This window comes from Erpetoichthys calabaricus, chromosome 12, assembly GCF_900747795.2.
Source record: "Erpetoichthys calabaricus chromosome 12, fErpCal1.3, whole genome shotgun sequence".
Classification (NCBI taxonomy): domain Eukaryota; kingdom Metazoa; phylum Chordata; class Cladistia; order Polypteriformes; family Polypteridae; genus Erpetoichthys; species Erpetoichthys calabaricus.
The window spans coordinates 162,599,054-162,614,097 of record NC_041405.2 but is presented as its reverse complement, the minus strand read 5'-3'; the positions used below and the strand labels follow the sequence as shown (position 1 = coordinate 162,614,097).

Sequence of the window (15,044 nt, the reverse complement as noted above, 5' to 3'; positions counted from 1 at the left end):
GCCCTTGAGACTGTGCTGGGAGACACAGCAAACCTTCTGGCAATGACACGTGGTATTGATGTGCCATCCTACCTGTGCCAGCTCTGTAGGGTCCAGGTATGCCCTGATACTACCAGAAGTGACACTGACTGTAGCCAAATGCAAAATGAGTGACAAAACAGAAGAGAGGGAAAAATGTCAATGGCCTCCCTCCAGCTGTTAACCCATTCATTCCTGTTTTGGAGGTCATCTCATTGTTGCCCCCCCCCTGTGTCCCAAAGCAGCTGAAACTGATGAACGAGCCCCTCTGCTACTTCACTGAGCAGATCAACAGCCCACAGGTGTCACTGACTTGATGTGATACTCTCATTAGAAGGGGGTCCTTTCATTTTTTTGAGCAGTGTATTTTCTTACTGGTACTTTTCTAATCTTTTTCTCATTATAGTTGCCATGATCTTGCATGGCACAGCAGTCAAGAGACGTATTGGTCTGTAATTACCAGGATCCACTTTTTGTTCCTCCCTTCTTGAAGATTGGGGTCACATTTGCTTGTTGAATCCATGTTTCTAAATCATTGACTCCACTCCGGACCCCAGTTCCTGTGCCTTCACCCCCACCCAGGGTGGGCAGAGTGTATGTTTCTGCATTTTAATGTGCCTTGTGGTCAGTGGGGCTTCTAAAAGTGGTATTAGGGGGCTTTAACGGATCCACTTAGCCAGCTCACTAGCCATGGCAGTGAAACCCCCCCGCTCCGGACCTCTATGAAGCTGGATTCAATATCAGTGTGCTGTGAAGACTCGGCGGTCAGGATGGAGAGTATGGTGTATCCTGACGGTGGGAGGAAGAGGGCAGTATGAGGAAGCCACACCAGGGAGGGGACACAGTTTTGTGTTGCATCTGTGAGTACGTTGAGGTGCCTCGTTTAAGAGTTACTTTTAGGGGAAGGTGGAGGGATGTGACCAACAAAAAACAAAACCAAGCAAAATGAGCAGGATGTGGTTAGGGTTCTCACCACTTTTAAACGACTAAACCTTGCTTTTCCACCCTGTCTCCATTTTCTCCAGAATGCAAGGATGTCAACAAGGTGGCCTACTGCCCCCTGGTGCTAAAGTTTAGGTTTTGCAGCCGTGCTTACTTCAGGCAGATGTGCTGCAGAACTTGCCAAGGACATTAAAGGTTGTGGTGCTGTGTACCCAAGACCACTCCACTCGGGCAGCGATGGAAAGCGGAGAGCTGAGACCAGCGTGGGAAGAGCAGCAGTCGAGTCTCAACGAGGGCTTTCCTCACTCCAACAGAGCGACTGCACACAATGGAAGAGGGAGAGGAGAGGATGATAAATTAGGGAATGGGAGGAGGGAGCAAGGGAATCTAAGGATAGGGAACTGGATATGGGGATAGGGGGTACATTATGAATCATGTGTAAGTGTGAACGGAAGGGCGACAGTATGGACGTCAGTGTTTGCGTCTAAGCAGATGATAACATGTCGGAGGAGGAGGAAGGCGTAGCAGTGTGCCAGTGGGTGTAAATGGTCCTGATGGGGAGGGATTGGCAATAGGAGTGCACTTCCATGCACGGTGTTTAGTTATTTAGGACGGGACGCTTTGATGTGATAGCCCTGATAAATGCACTCCTCTTCATCCTCCTCCTCTTCCTCCTCTGTTTGCTGTTAAGGCTATTGGACTGTCATGTGACTCAGCATGATGGCAACCCAGCCTCTACTCCTCTCACCCAGACAGACAGCCCAAGATCTTCATCAGGCCGCCATCTTCTGCAGTGCTTGCGCCTGGAAAGTGGAATGTGTGTGCACACTGAATAAAAGGCTTGTGTATAAGAGGGCCGCCTGATTACTCCCACCATGAAACACAAAGGCCACTCACCACTGAGCCTTGAGAGCCTAAGGGTCAGATTAACTTCTCTTATCGTGCTTGTGTGCTGTGTGTGATGTTTAATAAAATGGTGTCTCCCATTGGCCAGGCTGATACGGCCACTTTGATCCACACACGTGGCACGGACCACCAGCTTCAGTTATAAAGTCAATGAAAGAGCAGCGTTGCGTTTGATCTTCCAGAGGTCAGGCAGATAACCCCAAGACTGAAGAATTCTGCCCCCATGAGGCCATAAGGACAGAGCCAAGGGGAGACAGAAACGGCATTACGTTCATAGCGCCACACGGTGGCCATTAGGCGAACGCTGACAGTATACAGACCCCTTCATTCCCTGCACATTACGTTGTGGACTTGTGCTGAAATCGTTTCAATTCATTTCTTCTGTCATTCATCAACACTCAATGCCCCAGAATGACAAAGTGAAATTCGGAGTTTGCAAATTTTATAAAAAACAAAAAACTGAAGTGTCCCTTTGACAACAATAGTCAGACCCTTTACTTTGCTCATCGTTGAGGTGTTTGGGGTCCACCTGTGGTCAGTTCACCCAACTGGATGTGACTAGGAAAGGTGCCCACATAGTCTGTAGATGTCCCACAGGTGACAGTGACCAAGCCATAAGGCCGGGGGGATTGTCTGCAGCGCTTAGAGACAGGACTGTGACAACGCACAGATCAGGGAAGGCTGCAGCCTTGAAGGTTCCCAAGAGCAAAGTGACCTCCATAATCCTTAAATGGAAGAAGTTTGAATCGACCTTAGAGCTGAGCAATTAGGGAAGAAGGGCTTTGGTAAAGAGAGGTGACCAAGAACCCCTACGTCACTCTGGGGGAGCTCAAGAAAACCTGTCTGGAGAAACTTCCAGAAGGACAACCATCACTGTGACACTTTGGGCTAAGTGGCCAGACAGACTCTTCTCAGTTAAGCCAACTCGAAGTTTACAAAAAGACACCTAAAGTCCCCTGAGACTGTGAGAAACAAGATAGTCAGGTCTGATTAAACCAAGAACTATGACATGTCTGGAGGTAACCAGGCACTGCTTGTCACCTGCGTGATGTCACTTAAACAGTGAAGCGTGGAGGTGGCAGCATCGGGGACAGCGAGACCAGGCAGGGCTGAGAGGGGGAAAAAAAACTCCAGAGACGTCCTTAACGAAAATCTGCTGAAAGACGAGTCGCGTTAGAAAACTGGGCCACCTAATTCTCTCAGATGTTGACACGTGAGGGTCTTCACAGTGCTACTGCCCACCACACTACTTGGTCATTAATTCCACGTGGTGGTTTGTCAGAGGAAGAACGTCCTTACCTTTGTGTGATGTTCGTCCTTAAAAAGCTTCCATCCGTGTCCCTGTGTCCTTGTTAAAGGGCTTATTTTAAGTTAACAGCTGCGGTCCCCTGTCCTAATTTTAAACCCCCTCAGTCCGGTGTGTCCCCTTAACGCCTGTTTGCTTGAACTTCTCGTTCCCAGTCAGCCTCGTTGCTGAGAAGGTAAATTCTAATAAATATGGGATTGCTCAGTCAGCTCTGCCATCATGCCAGCGTGTGCCCATCTGTCTCCAGGCAGCCTGCTGTGCCCGCTGAGCACATTTTCATTGCACTAAAAGCCACACACAGGAAGAATTTCGCCATTTATGGGAACCGTGGGGAGAAGCAGAGTGACGACGGTCAACCTGAGCAGGAAACCTTGAACTGCCTGTTGTGAAAATGTGTCACGTGTCCTTCTGCGGCCGCCACTTCTAACGATGACACGCGATTTCACTACACGGGAAGGGCACAGACAGGCAGCGCAGAGTGAAATAAACTGAATGGAAAGCAAATGATTCTTGAGGTCACCCAGGAGGAGGCGCCCCATAATAACAAATAAAACTCCAGGAGGCTCCCGTCTGTGCTGACAAGGGGGCTGCAATGGATCACATGGGAAAGTTCAAAAGATGCACTTCAGGATGCAGAAACTGCAAGATGGCAGAAGTGACAATGACAATGAGCCTCTCTGTCCAGCGCCATACACGAGTAATCAAGACACTGAGGCCATTTTCAAGCCCCGCTAATCCAACTGAGGGTCACAGGTACCCACAGCATATCCAGGCAGCGTCCTTGCCAATGTGCTGGACGAGGGCACTGGAGCTCACCTGCAAGTATTTAGGATTCTCATCAGCAAATCCCAGGCCACATGCAGCTGGCACATTCTCCCCTCGTCTGGGTGGGCTTACTCTCTGGACCTAAGGCGTACATGTCAGGTGGATTGGTGAGTCTAAGCTGGCACCACATGTTGGGTGTACCCTGTAATGGGCTGCTGCCCGGTTTGGCTTCACTCCCCCTACTGATCCTCTAGATGATAAAACTGTGAATCTCATTCACTGGTCAGTCAGGAGGGACCCAAGGCAGCTCAGAGTGTGAGACTGGCATCTCATTCTAGACTGGTTGTTGTTTTATACCCAGCCTTGCCAGTGAGGTCAAAGAAAAAATTAGATACAGAAAATGAACAAATGGTTGGATGAATTAAGAGAAACTGATCAAAGGACAGGAAAGGAATCAGACCAGTAGAGGGCGCCAGCCCACGGTGGGCACACACACACATCCACACTTCTTAACCCACTTCTCCTGGGCAGAGTCACGGGGTCAGCTGGAGCCCACTGCAGTAATTAATGGGCGAAAAGCAGGAAGAACCCCTGGACAGGGTGAACACACACAGAGACACACACACTGGGGCCAATCCAGCAGCACCAGGCCACCTCACCTGCACATCTTTGGACTGGAGGATGAAACTCGAACACCCTGAGGAATTCCACATGGACACAGGGAGAACATGAAGAGTCCACACAAGGAGCAGTGTGACGCCACTGTACCACCCCACACACACACACACTTAGGGCAAACTCTAGACAATGTAGGAGGAGTGCGGAGTGTGCAGCAAATCCACAGGTGGTCATCCACACACAAGCTGCTTTACACTGAGAGCCATTGATGTGGTCAACATATGAGAGTCGCCTCTTTTATCAGGAGATCGCGGACTTTCTGGTGTTGTGCTTCAGTGAGGGTATCATTCAAACTGTTGGTGCCCAGACTGGAACATCAGTTAAGGCACGATATAAAAGAAATGAGAGCCTCCTTGGATGAGGTGGGCATCTCCACGATCACAATATGTCACGATGATGGTGCCATGTGTGTGTGTGTGTGTGTTCACCCTATGACAGACTGCCACCCCATCCTGGGATTGTTCCCACCTTACTCCCAGTGCCTGCTGGGATTGACTCCAGTCCTGCTCTGGATGAGGGAGTTTGGCAGACAGAGGGATGGAGGATGAGCTACCTGGCTAACGTGCTGTTGCTCTTCTATCTGGCACATGGACTCTAATGGCCCCTTAAAGTGTCTTCTGGTCTCAGCAGATCCTTCAACTCCGCTACAGATTAGACTTATGCCAACGCATGCCACAGACACTTGTTTGGTATTGAGATGTGGGGAAGTTGGAGGCCACGGTGACACATTGAGCTTGTCATGGTGTTCCTCAGACCCTCCTGAACCGTTCAAGCCGTGCAGCAGAGCACTTCATCCTGCTGAAAGATGTCACTTCCATTGCCATGAAGGAGGTATACCTGGTAGGTAGGTGTGATGCACCAAATGAATTTCCAGGGCTGAAGTGATGGTTGTCCAAAGCGTCACACTCCCTCCGCCAGCTCGTCTTCTTCTGACGGTGCATCCTAACATCATCTCCTCTCCAAGTCAGTGACACACAAGCTGTCCACATGGATGCAACAACAAACGAGATACATTGGACCTGGTCAGCTTCTTCTGTTGACCCAAGGCCCAGTTCTGACCCTTTTGGCATTTTGAATGGTGGGCTGGCATTATCATGGGCATTCTAACTTGCCACACAGTCCCACATGCAACAGGGCTGGATGCTCTGTGTGTCTTAACCATCATGAAAATTCTCTGTGATTTGTGCCATGGTAGATCTTCTGTCGGCTCATGCCAGACGGCACAGCCCTCATTGACCTCTCACATCGAAGGGTCTTGGCAGCCCAAATTTCTCCTACTGTGGACCAGTGCTGACTGTGAGCACCCACAGAAATGCTCTGGCCCAGAACGATGAGCCCTCCATATTGACTACGAGTAATGAACGCCGACTTACCATCCACTACATGCCTCACCTGGACGTGTTGCTGATAGTCGACGCCGTATGAAGCGCCCAGAAGGTTTGGGCTCCTCAGTTTATGAATTTATGGAATATCTCACGGAGCATTCACTGCATTCACGAGCTGTTCTCATTTCACTGTAAGGTTCTGATTTTATGCTAATTTGACTTTCTACGTGCTGCCTGTCATCACGTGTGCTGTGAAGGGCGCTATATAAATAAAATGTATTATTATTATTATTACAATGAGTTGTATAATCAGAGGCACGTGAGGCACAGACGGTCGTTCTTGTCTTCTTCAAACCATAAATCGGAGTGACGGCTCAGTCCAGTCTGCAGGGTCACGTCAGACATCAGCGTGGAGATGGAGAAAGACAACAGAAGGATGGGTGGTCTTTCTTGTCCTTTAATTCTTTTTCTTTTTAAAGGCTCACATCAGCCCCCCCATTCCCACCCACCTGTTCCTCTCGTCGGTCAGGTCTGAGCCGCGCACTTCTGTTTTCTGGCAAGTCGAGTAGTTGATCTCGGAGCGGGGCAGAGGGGAAGGAGTCCACGGTCATTCGTGCATCCTCTTTCGGCGTTTTCTCGCTTCTTTTAAATGGTGAGAAAGATAAGAAGCAGAGAGAGAGAGCGACAACGGCCACCCCACCACACCCCACCCGCCTCTTGCACTCTTTTGAGGAAGTTGAGCTCCGACTACCGCAAAAGTCGAGAGACGCGCATCCCGGCCGGCCGCCCTCTGACACTTGAGCCCAACGAGCGGCGGTGGGGGGCTCGCCTGGCGCCCCAGGACTGCGCCGCATCTTCGTTGGAACGGAGGAAGAGGAGGAGGACGGGCAGGCAGAAGAAGAATAAGGAGAAGAAGAAAGAGCCGGAACCTCTAAGATGGTAAGTCCTTCGCGGTTTCGATAAGCAGCGCGTCAGAAGGTCGACAGGTTAAAAGGAGACAGACGTCCGCTTCAAGGGGCGCCTCGTGGGTGGAAGCTTAGGGTGACAGATCCTTAGCATCACTTGACCACAAGTAGACTGGCATAAACGTCCTCTGACTTACTGTGTGTGTCTGTGTGAGTGTGTGTGGTGGTCCTCTAATGATGATGATGCAAATCTCACCTAAAGTCTTCAATTAAAGTGCACCCGGCAGATTAAAGGCTTGGGGGGCACCCAAAGCGGAGCTCACGAGTGGCCTTTGATAGACCCCGCTGGACCACCCGGCCCCTCAGTCCTCTCAGCTCGAGGCGCTCGCGTGCCCCCTCGCGTGGGTCACTTGCATTCATACACGGTGCTGGCGATACGTCCGTGATGCCGGCTCTTCATTCAAAAGCTGACAGCCCGGTGCCACCTCCAGATGTGACAGTGCCGGGGAAGAGAAAGACGGGAGTGCCGCTGGGAGGGGATGAGTATCCAGTCCAGTTAGTGGCCCACCGCTCTCACGGTACACGTCCACTGCACACCCCCCGGACAGAAGGGCTGCTCAGCACCTGCCTGCCGGGCATTCTTTAACGGACACCGGGAACGTGAACAGCGCGGCTTCTTCAGACCAAAAAAGGCGATATATGTGCGCCACCTACCTGTCAGGGGCAGGAAGTGCAGCAGCCGTCTGTAGGAAAAGAGGATCTGAGATGTAACATGTCGACAGGATCGGAAGTGTCGGGCGGAGAGAAAGTGCGCTGTCATCGGCGTCAACTCCGCACTCGATTATATAGCGCCTTTCACATCTGTCTGTCCAGCGGTCTACGGTATAGCGCCTTTTAACATCTATCACAAATCTGCCTCGTCATCTGTCTGTTATGTACTGCCTTTCATATTCATGATATAGTGCCTTTCACCTCTATCTCTCTATATATTATATATAGTTCCCTTAGTTCCTCTATAGTTCCTCTATCTATTATATAGTGCAATTCATATCTATCTATCTATCTATCTATCTATCTATCTATCTATCTATCTATCTATCTATCTATCTATCTATCCTGTATGGACCTATTATATTATCATATGGATTATATTGTGCCTTTCCTATCTGTGTCTAGTGTATAGTGCCCTCTCTATCTATTAATTAGATTCATTTTACAGCGCCTTTCACCTCTCGCGCTCTCCCGCCGCTCCCCCTTTCATCCCCCAGGCCGCTTGATTGACGTCTGAGTTTCAAAACGAGAAGAAGCAGAAACCGCAGCGGCCTTTTCCCCATCGCCGTCCGTCTTCGCCTGTCCTCCTCCTAATCTTCTTCTTCTTCCTCCTCCTCCTCCCATCAGTCTCGCGATCCCACCTTTAATTTTTGGACCCGCCCCCACCGGTCTTTCGGTTACCGGCACGCGCACGGCTGCTGTAGGCGGGGTGTCCAGACGGGCCGTCTGTGACGTCACTCGGCGGCTCTTCCTGCTGTGGACTTTCACCGTCGTGCCGTTCCGGTTCTTCTTTTCTTAGACTTGCCGTTACTTGCGGTCATTTCTTTTTGCTTTTTTAAAGTCTTGATGGCAAAAGTAATAACAATAAAATGTCAGTATATTTAACTTATATAGCTTAAAATGGAAGATGAGTTCTCGGGCTTAAAGTCTCGGTGCCCTCCTCTACTCGTCATATAGCACTTTTACTATCAGCTGGCAAATCTAAAGTATGGCCGAGCGCCCCCTACAGAACTGGTCCACATATCTCACCCCTGATATGCAGGGGGTCCACTTACTGGCTTACCAACATGTGACCCGCGCACACAGCGGACTGAACGATTTCACAAAGTGCTGCCAAATGCTGAAGTAACGGAGTGGGCACGAGTCCATCCACAGTAGGCAGGTGTGATGCCCTGAAGTTGCCATGAACATTGGAGCCACATGCAGATGTAGGAGAACACCCACTGGGTGACGTCAACTTCCTTATAGTGCCTTTAATAGCAAGTGGCCCACCACAACAATTGATAGAAATGCCCTTTTATTTCTTTTCATTCACAGTACCGGTGGGTGCCAAGGCCCACATGTTGGCACCTAAACACATGATGCTACAGCCCACTCCTGCTGTTTGATGTGTAGATGCCATTTTCCTGTAAATCCTTGTCTGTCAATCCATTCATTCAACCATTTTCAATCCAAGCCAATTGGTCTGCCATCCTCTGTTTAATATAGCGCCTTTAATTGAGGGCATGCATGTGTTACCAAAGTGACGTCAAGTCATTGCAAAGTGAGACGAGCCAAATGCCGCATTTTTCACCCCTTCATCCATTTTCTGTACCCATGTTATTCAGTTCCAGGTCACAGAGGCTAACCTTTACAACATCGGGCACAAAGTGAGAGCCCACCCTGGACAGGGTGCTCAAGTGTTCAATCAACCCACAAAAACCCTGGGAGAACATGCAAACCCCACACGAGCAGTGACGGTCCCAGCACTTGAACCTGGGACTCTGGGGTGTGAGCCACCTGCACTCACAACCTGTTGAGGGCTTTCATTTTTAAATGCTTTTGAGTGACAGAGAAGGGCAACAATGGCCCACAATTCCTCACTGAAAAAAATGCCAGTGGACTTTGGGGGGGCTTCATCTACTGGGCACCAGGGATGGACGGCATTCCTCTGTCTTGCCAAATTCTCATGGATTTCACGTCAGTGTTCCACGTGGATGCTGGAAAGGACCTGCACTGCGCTGAGGTGACACCATGTGGTCCTCCATGTCATCTGTTTGTCCGGCTGTCCTGTTTCTTAATCTGCTTATTCCAATTCAGAGCTGGCTATCCCAAAAATGAGCAGACGTACACCAGGAGCCCACCCTAGACAGGGTACCCAGGGCACAGATAGGGCTGGTCTTGAGTCGCCAGTCAGCTTAACTCACGTCTCTGGGGGGCAGGAGGAAAATGGGAAGAAAATGGAGAAAAAGTCACACAGACACATGGGACACATCAGACACGCCGGACACGTCACCATCTTCTGTCTCTGTGTTTTACTTTTGAATTTTTAAATAGTGGCCAATATCGGGGATGGCATTTTAAAAACAATTTGCCATTTGCTATTGTCATCTTTCTTTCTTTCTTTCTTTCTTTCTTTCTTTCTTTCTTTCTTTCTTTCTTTCTTTTGTAAAGATGCCCCAAACTTGTGAATTATCTTCCCCCTTTCATTTCTGTGTAAAGAGCTGCCCATGCGGAGCGTCTGGTGATTTGCTGACATTTCTGAACTTTTTGTCGGTCACTTTACTGTTTTTTTTTTTTGGTGGCACTTGACCAGCCAATCAGATTGCACGACTGCAGTGGCGCTTAGCCATCATTTGCTGTTGAGGTTTTCGGTCTTCTGATCTCCTACATGACTCCATGAACGCTTTACGGCCGATCTCGTCGTCTTCATTCTTTGAGTCACTTGATGTGAACGCCTCGAGCTTCTCCTCAAATCATCAGCCTCTCTCTAAATCACCTGACACAAACAAACGCACAATCTCATTGGCTGTTTGCCGGCGGACCTGACCGGCCTGCGGGTGGAGCTCCTTGGCTGCCCATTGGCACAACTCATTTCTTGCTACTCACTGCACAGGTTTGCCCCTTCAGGATGGTAAAGGCGGGTCATGGTGACCGAGGTGCGCCCCTGGCGTGTCCACCGCCTGTGATGCATAAACATCCTCATCAGGTGCTTTAGCTGCCCCACAGTGGCAGCTCTAATTTCACAGGGGGTGTCGTCAAGACTGGAGTTTGAGCCAAAAACAGAAGAGAAAGCTCTGACAAGAAAAAGAATAAAGGGCAATGCCACTTGGTCCTACACCTGAGTGGCATTTGAATGCAGGCCCCCGGCATTGTGAGCTAACATCACTAAGTGAACATGTCAGGATACACAAGAAGATGAGAGACTCGCTCCATTACCTCCTGTCCTGGCCCGGTCACTGCATCTTACTGGTTATTTTATACAGCGCCTTGCCCAGCGAGTACCACTACAGGGCATCTCACAAAGCAGCCCATGGTGACAGGTGTGACACCTTTGAAGGCTCTTCACATCTTGCCCTCTTTTTTTAATTCTCTAATTTTCTCCTGGGCTATGGGGGTTAGCAGAGGGGTCTGTAGCTCTGAACCCACATTTGGGGGACCCAATAAGGACATCAGAGTGCCACATGTGTGACTGTGGGATTAAAAAGCACTCGGACTGGCACACTGGGCACCTCACTCACTCACTGCTTCATCACCAGCGGGTAGCACCAATGAACTGTCTTAAAGAAGCTGGGTCTTGAGGCCTGGTGGCCTGTGCTGGTCACGGTCACTCCCATCAGTGACGCCATGCACCCCACCTGCTCGCTAACAGTTCTAGTCTTAAGTGGTGGTGGTCTTCTCCATTCACTATGAGAGATGCCAGTTTGTGAATCTGTGTCACGTGTGTCCACGCTATAGATGCCCTCTCCATGCTCTCCCACCACACCTGCATTGCCAGAGGGCTCTCTACTCAACACTTCACCATCAAGACTGACCACACCGCTGTCCTTCTGTTTGCCCACAACACTCGTACCCTAAATGGACACGGGATGGCTCTGTGGGGACAGTCCTCTTGTATTGGTCCTCGTGCCAGGGTCAGTGCTGACCACCTTGGCCAGTATTCACATTGTCAATGACCATCATGACACATGTTATTTTTTGATTATGGTGGTCCTCATCCCCCTTACATTGGGTGTCTGTGTCCTCCTGTGGCTGTGCTGCTGCCATGTCTTCAATCGGACTTGGCATGTCTTGTGGCCCCCAGGTGACTGTGAACCTCAGTGGTCCACTTTAAGCTCATCTTCAATGTCCACACATCCGGAACCACAATTGGGATTTGAAACCAGAAAGGAGCTGCTGGTGGGTGATGTCTTGTCACCAGGGGCCTTGAAGTATCACATGTTGTCACAGGAAGTCCTGCAGCAGTCGAAGTGCGAACAACGCAGCACACACATGACACATGTGGGGAGGGGGCTGGGCGTGCCCTTGGGGGGCTTAGGCACACTGCACACGTTAGCCCCTGTTGTGTCATCGATTTCTGGTTTTGTCCAGCTGTCCTCCTTTCGGTCACCCCTTAGTCACATCTGTCTTGTCCCACTCTTTCTCTCTATTTGGAGCCTCGTCCTCTCAAAGCTCATCTTCTGTTCTTCTCATTCTCACTCTGTTGATTTGACACCCCCCCCCCGGACCCATTCCTGCTGCCCCCCCCCACAAGCCCCCTCCCATATTGTGCCAGTGTCTCCTAATGTTCTTTCTGCACAGTAAACTGGCCAGAGCTGAATGAACTCTTCAGTGTTTTTATGGCCCAACTCTTTAGAAACTCTGAAGTTTAACTCTGTGGACCCTGTCTGTCTGTCTGTCTGTCTGTCTGTCTGTCTGTCTGTCTGTCTGTCCATTTGCATGTCTGTCTGTCTGTTTGTCTGTCTGTCCGTCTGTCTGACCGTCTGTCTGTCCTCCTTACCCCACCAAATCCCACCCCCCGATCAGCGTTTCTCTTGCCTTGGTCCTTATCCTGCAGTGTCGCTCGGGGGTCCCATCTCCGTTCCAGGTTGCCTGACCTGGCACTACTAATTTGTGTCCCCGAGTTCCGGTCAGGTGACTTTTTTGTGACTTGGCTCATTTTTTTAAGTCACACGAGAACCTCAGCCGCCATCAGAATACTGACACATTCTTATTAACACTGAGACGGTGCATGTAGCGAATGGCGCTATATGGAGGAGTAACGTTTGATGAATCGCGGCTTTGTTTCGGGGTCAGCACCAGGCGAAGCCAAAATAAAAGAAAAGTGAGGTGGCGTCACAAATTGTGAGCGGGCCGGCGACATTTCGGTTGAGACCGAGCAGAGCCGCTGCGACAAACCAAATGAAACTTTCACGTTCAGGCCCGTAAACTACGAGGTGCCGACAAATACGCGAGGCTGGCGAGGGTCCTGCAGATCAGATCAGCCCGCTTATCGGTTCGCCGTTTGCTGATTCGTTGTGTCCTATAAATACCCGCTGCTCAAAAAGAAAACACCTGACGCGGTGGTCTCTGACTTCCTGTACACCCCCCCAAACCCCCCCACCCCCCCGCCCTAACGGACTCCTCAGAGCACCACACTTAGAAATGGCAGCGCAAGAGGAACTGGCGCCTGTGTTGTAATCAGCGCTTGAGCTGGGAGAAGGCGAAGCGACCCCCGATGTGTAGCTGCGCTGGGAGTCCAATGGGCGGATGGATTTGTGTTAGGCGTGCGGGAGCGGCCGGGGTCTGCGTGGTGGCGCAGTGTTAGCAACAAGGAGACCGGGCTCCACATCCCGAGCGCTCCCTGCGGGCTTGAGGTTTGCAGGTTCTCTCCGTGTCAGCGTGGCTTTCCTCTGCCAGTACTAAGACATGCAGGGGATGTTGGGTTGCCCCCTGATGTGTGTGTTCACCATGTGATGGACTGGCGGCACGGCCAGGAGTTGTTCCCGATGCTCGCTCGGATGGGCTCCAGCCTCGCCGCGGCGCTGCGCAGGATAACGCGGGCTTAGGAAATGGATGGACAGATTGAATCACCCGGTACTCCAAACGGCAAACCCGAGATGTGCTTGAGCACCGGTGATCCCCGAAACACTTCAGGCGCTCCGTTCAGCAAACAATGAAACTGATCACAAAACATCAAGTGACCGGAAGTGCGCTGTGCGTCACCCCGCAAATGACACACGAACCCTGAGGAGCGAACACAGACGTCTGTTCCAGAGCGCCGCCTGCTGTTTGTGTTCGGAGTCGAAGCGAAGTGGACGGAGGGGACCGCGGGCTGAGCGACGCGCTTCAGGTGTGAATTGGTGGTCGGTGGGGTTATCTGACCACTGGCAGCGCGGACAAGTTATGTAGGAGAAAGTGTCAAAGAGATCTGATTGGGTGGAACGGCTCAGATTGTACTTTTACTTTCACACCCCCAAATGCAGTGGGGCTCACGTGGAATAGAAGTCTCACACTTAGTCTAATGTCATGTAAGTGGGCGGAACTCTGGAGGTCCCCCAAGAGAGACTGTAGCTGGACTCTATTGGCACCCTTTGGCGTCAACTCCACCCACTTGGACTGCCAATTGGAGACGACTCCACCTACTTGGAGCTCCAGAGCGGAGCTGCGGATATTCAGGCTGGAGTCCCGCTAGAGGAGTGCTCACGTGTTTTGAATTGAGTGGATGTGGGCGTGTCCGAGTGCTGCGTCCCGTCCCGGATTGGCTCTTCACTTGTAGACTTCGCACTTCTTTCTTTTCTAAGCCAGGGTGGGTGCTGGAGGCTGGGCGCTGGGCACTGCCCTTCTCTTTAGAGTGGTCAGCTTTGACCGATTGGTTCACGTGGTCACAAAGGGAGTACAAACAGCGAGGCTTATTGAGTTGGCACTTTAAAAACCCGAGGCCCACTGCTGACCCTGAGCGAGTGGACACATTGCAGAACATACGTGGAGTCGATCTCTGAATTGCCTTTCCTAAGGTCCCTTCCAGTTTGTTTTATTCTCCGTACATGGATTTATTTCATAGAGTCAAGGCTGGGGGGCTCCCCCAAAACAGGGCCAGTTAAAGCCTCCTTGTGTGATTTTGGACTCTACAAGAAATACGTTGTGGTTGCTGCTAGTTGTGATCAGGTGCTGACCTCTGAAGTGTCGCAGTTTCTCCCAAAGGCGCTTGTCCTAATGGCGCTGTGATTGGCTGATTGATAGCCAGTGCGGACACATTGTAAGGTTTTGTGTGGCACGTTAGGCACGTATAGCGCCAGCGCCAGCCAGCCCATTAGGCGACATACACAACCATCTTTTGAGGCGTGAAGTGGTCACTGATTTGGCGAGTGACTGTCACTTTGTTGTCACTGGCACAGAGGCGATTTTGGGAGGGGGCGTCTGTGAGGTAAGTATTGGCATTATGGCCATAGTGTGGTGGTGTCACCATCACTCTTAGCATGAATGCTACACTACATCATGGAGACTGTGAGTTTGGGGGTGGGCATGGCGGGCACATTGTACCGGACAACCTGTTAGACTGGCACGGGGCCAGCAAGGCATTCTGGGTGTGCACATGACGTCAATAACACCCAAGAGGATGAGGATGACGTAATCAGGAAATACCTCAGAGTGATGGGGGTCACCCGGGGGCCTGCGGGGGTCTTCATC

General features: G+C 50.8%; 2 protein-coding genes across 2 annotated transcripts in view; both read left to right on the top strand.

The window, feature by feature from the left end:
* The window catches only part of adamts10 (ADAM metallopeptidase with thrombospondin type 1 motif, 10), a 135,251-nt gene extending 133,855 nt beyond the window's left edge, over positions 1–1,396 (top strand). The window contains 1 exon segment of the mRNA XM_028816662.2: positions 1,044–1,396. Within this exon segment, the coding sequence (XP_028672495.2) occupies positions 1,044–1,153 (110 nt within the window). The 3' untranslated portion in view covers positions 1,154–1,396.
* A 5,272-nt stretch (positions 1,397–6,668) lies between these two features.
* myo1f (myosin IF) overlaps positions 6,669–15,044 on the top strand; it is an 86,959-nt gene continuing 78,583 nt past the window's right edge. The window contains exon 1 of the mRNA XM_028816661.2: positions 6,669–6,879. Coding sequence (XP_028672494.1) covers positions 6,877–6,879 — 3 coding nt within the window. The 5' untranslated portion in view covers positions 6,669–6,876. The remainder of the gene's footprint in view (positions 6,880–15,044) is intronic.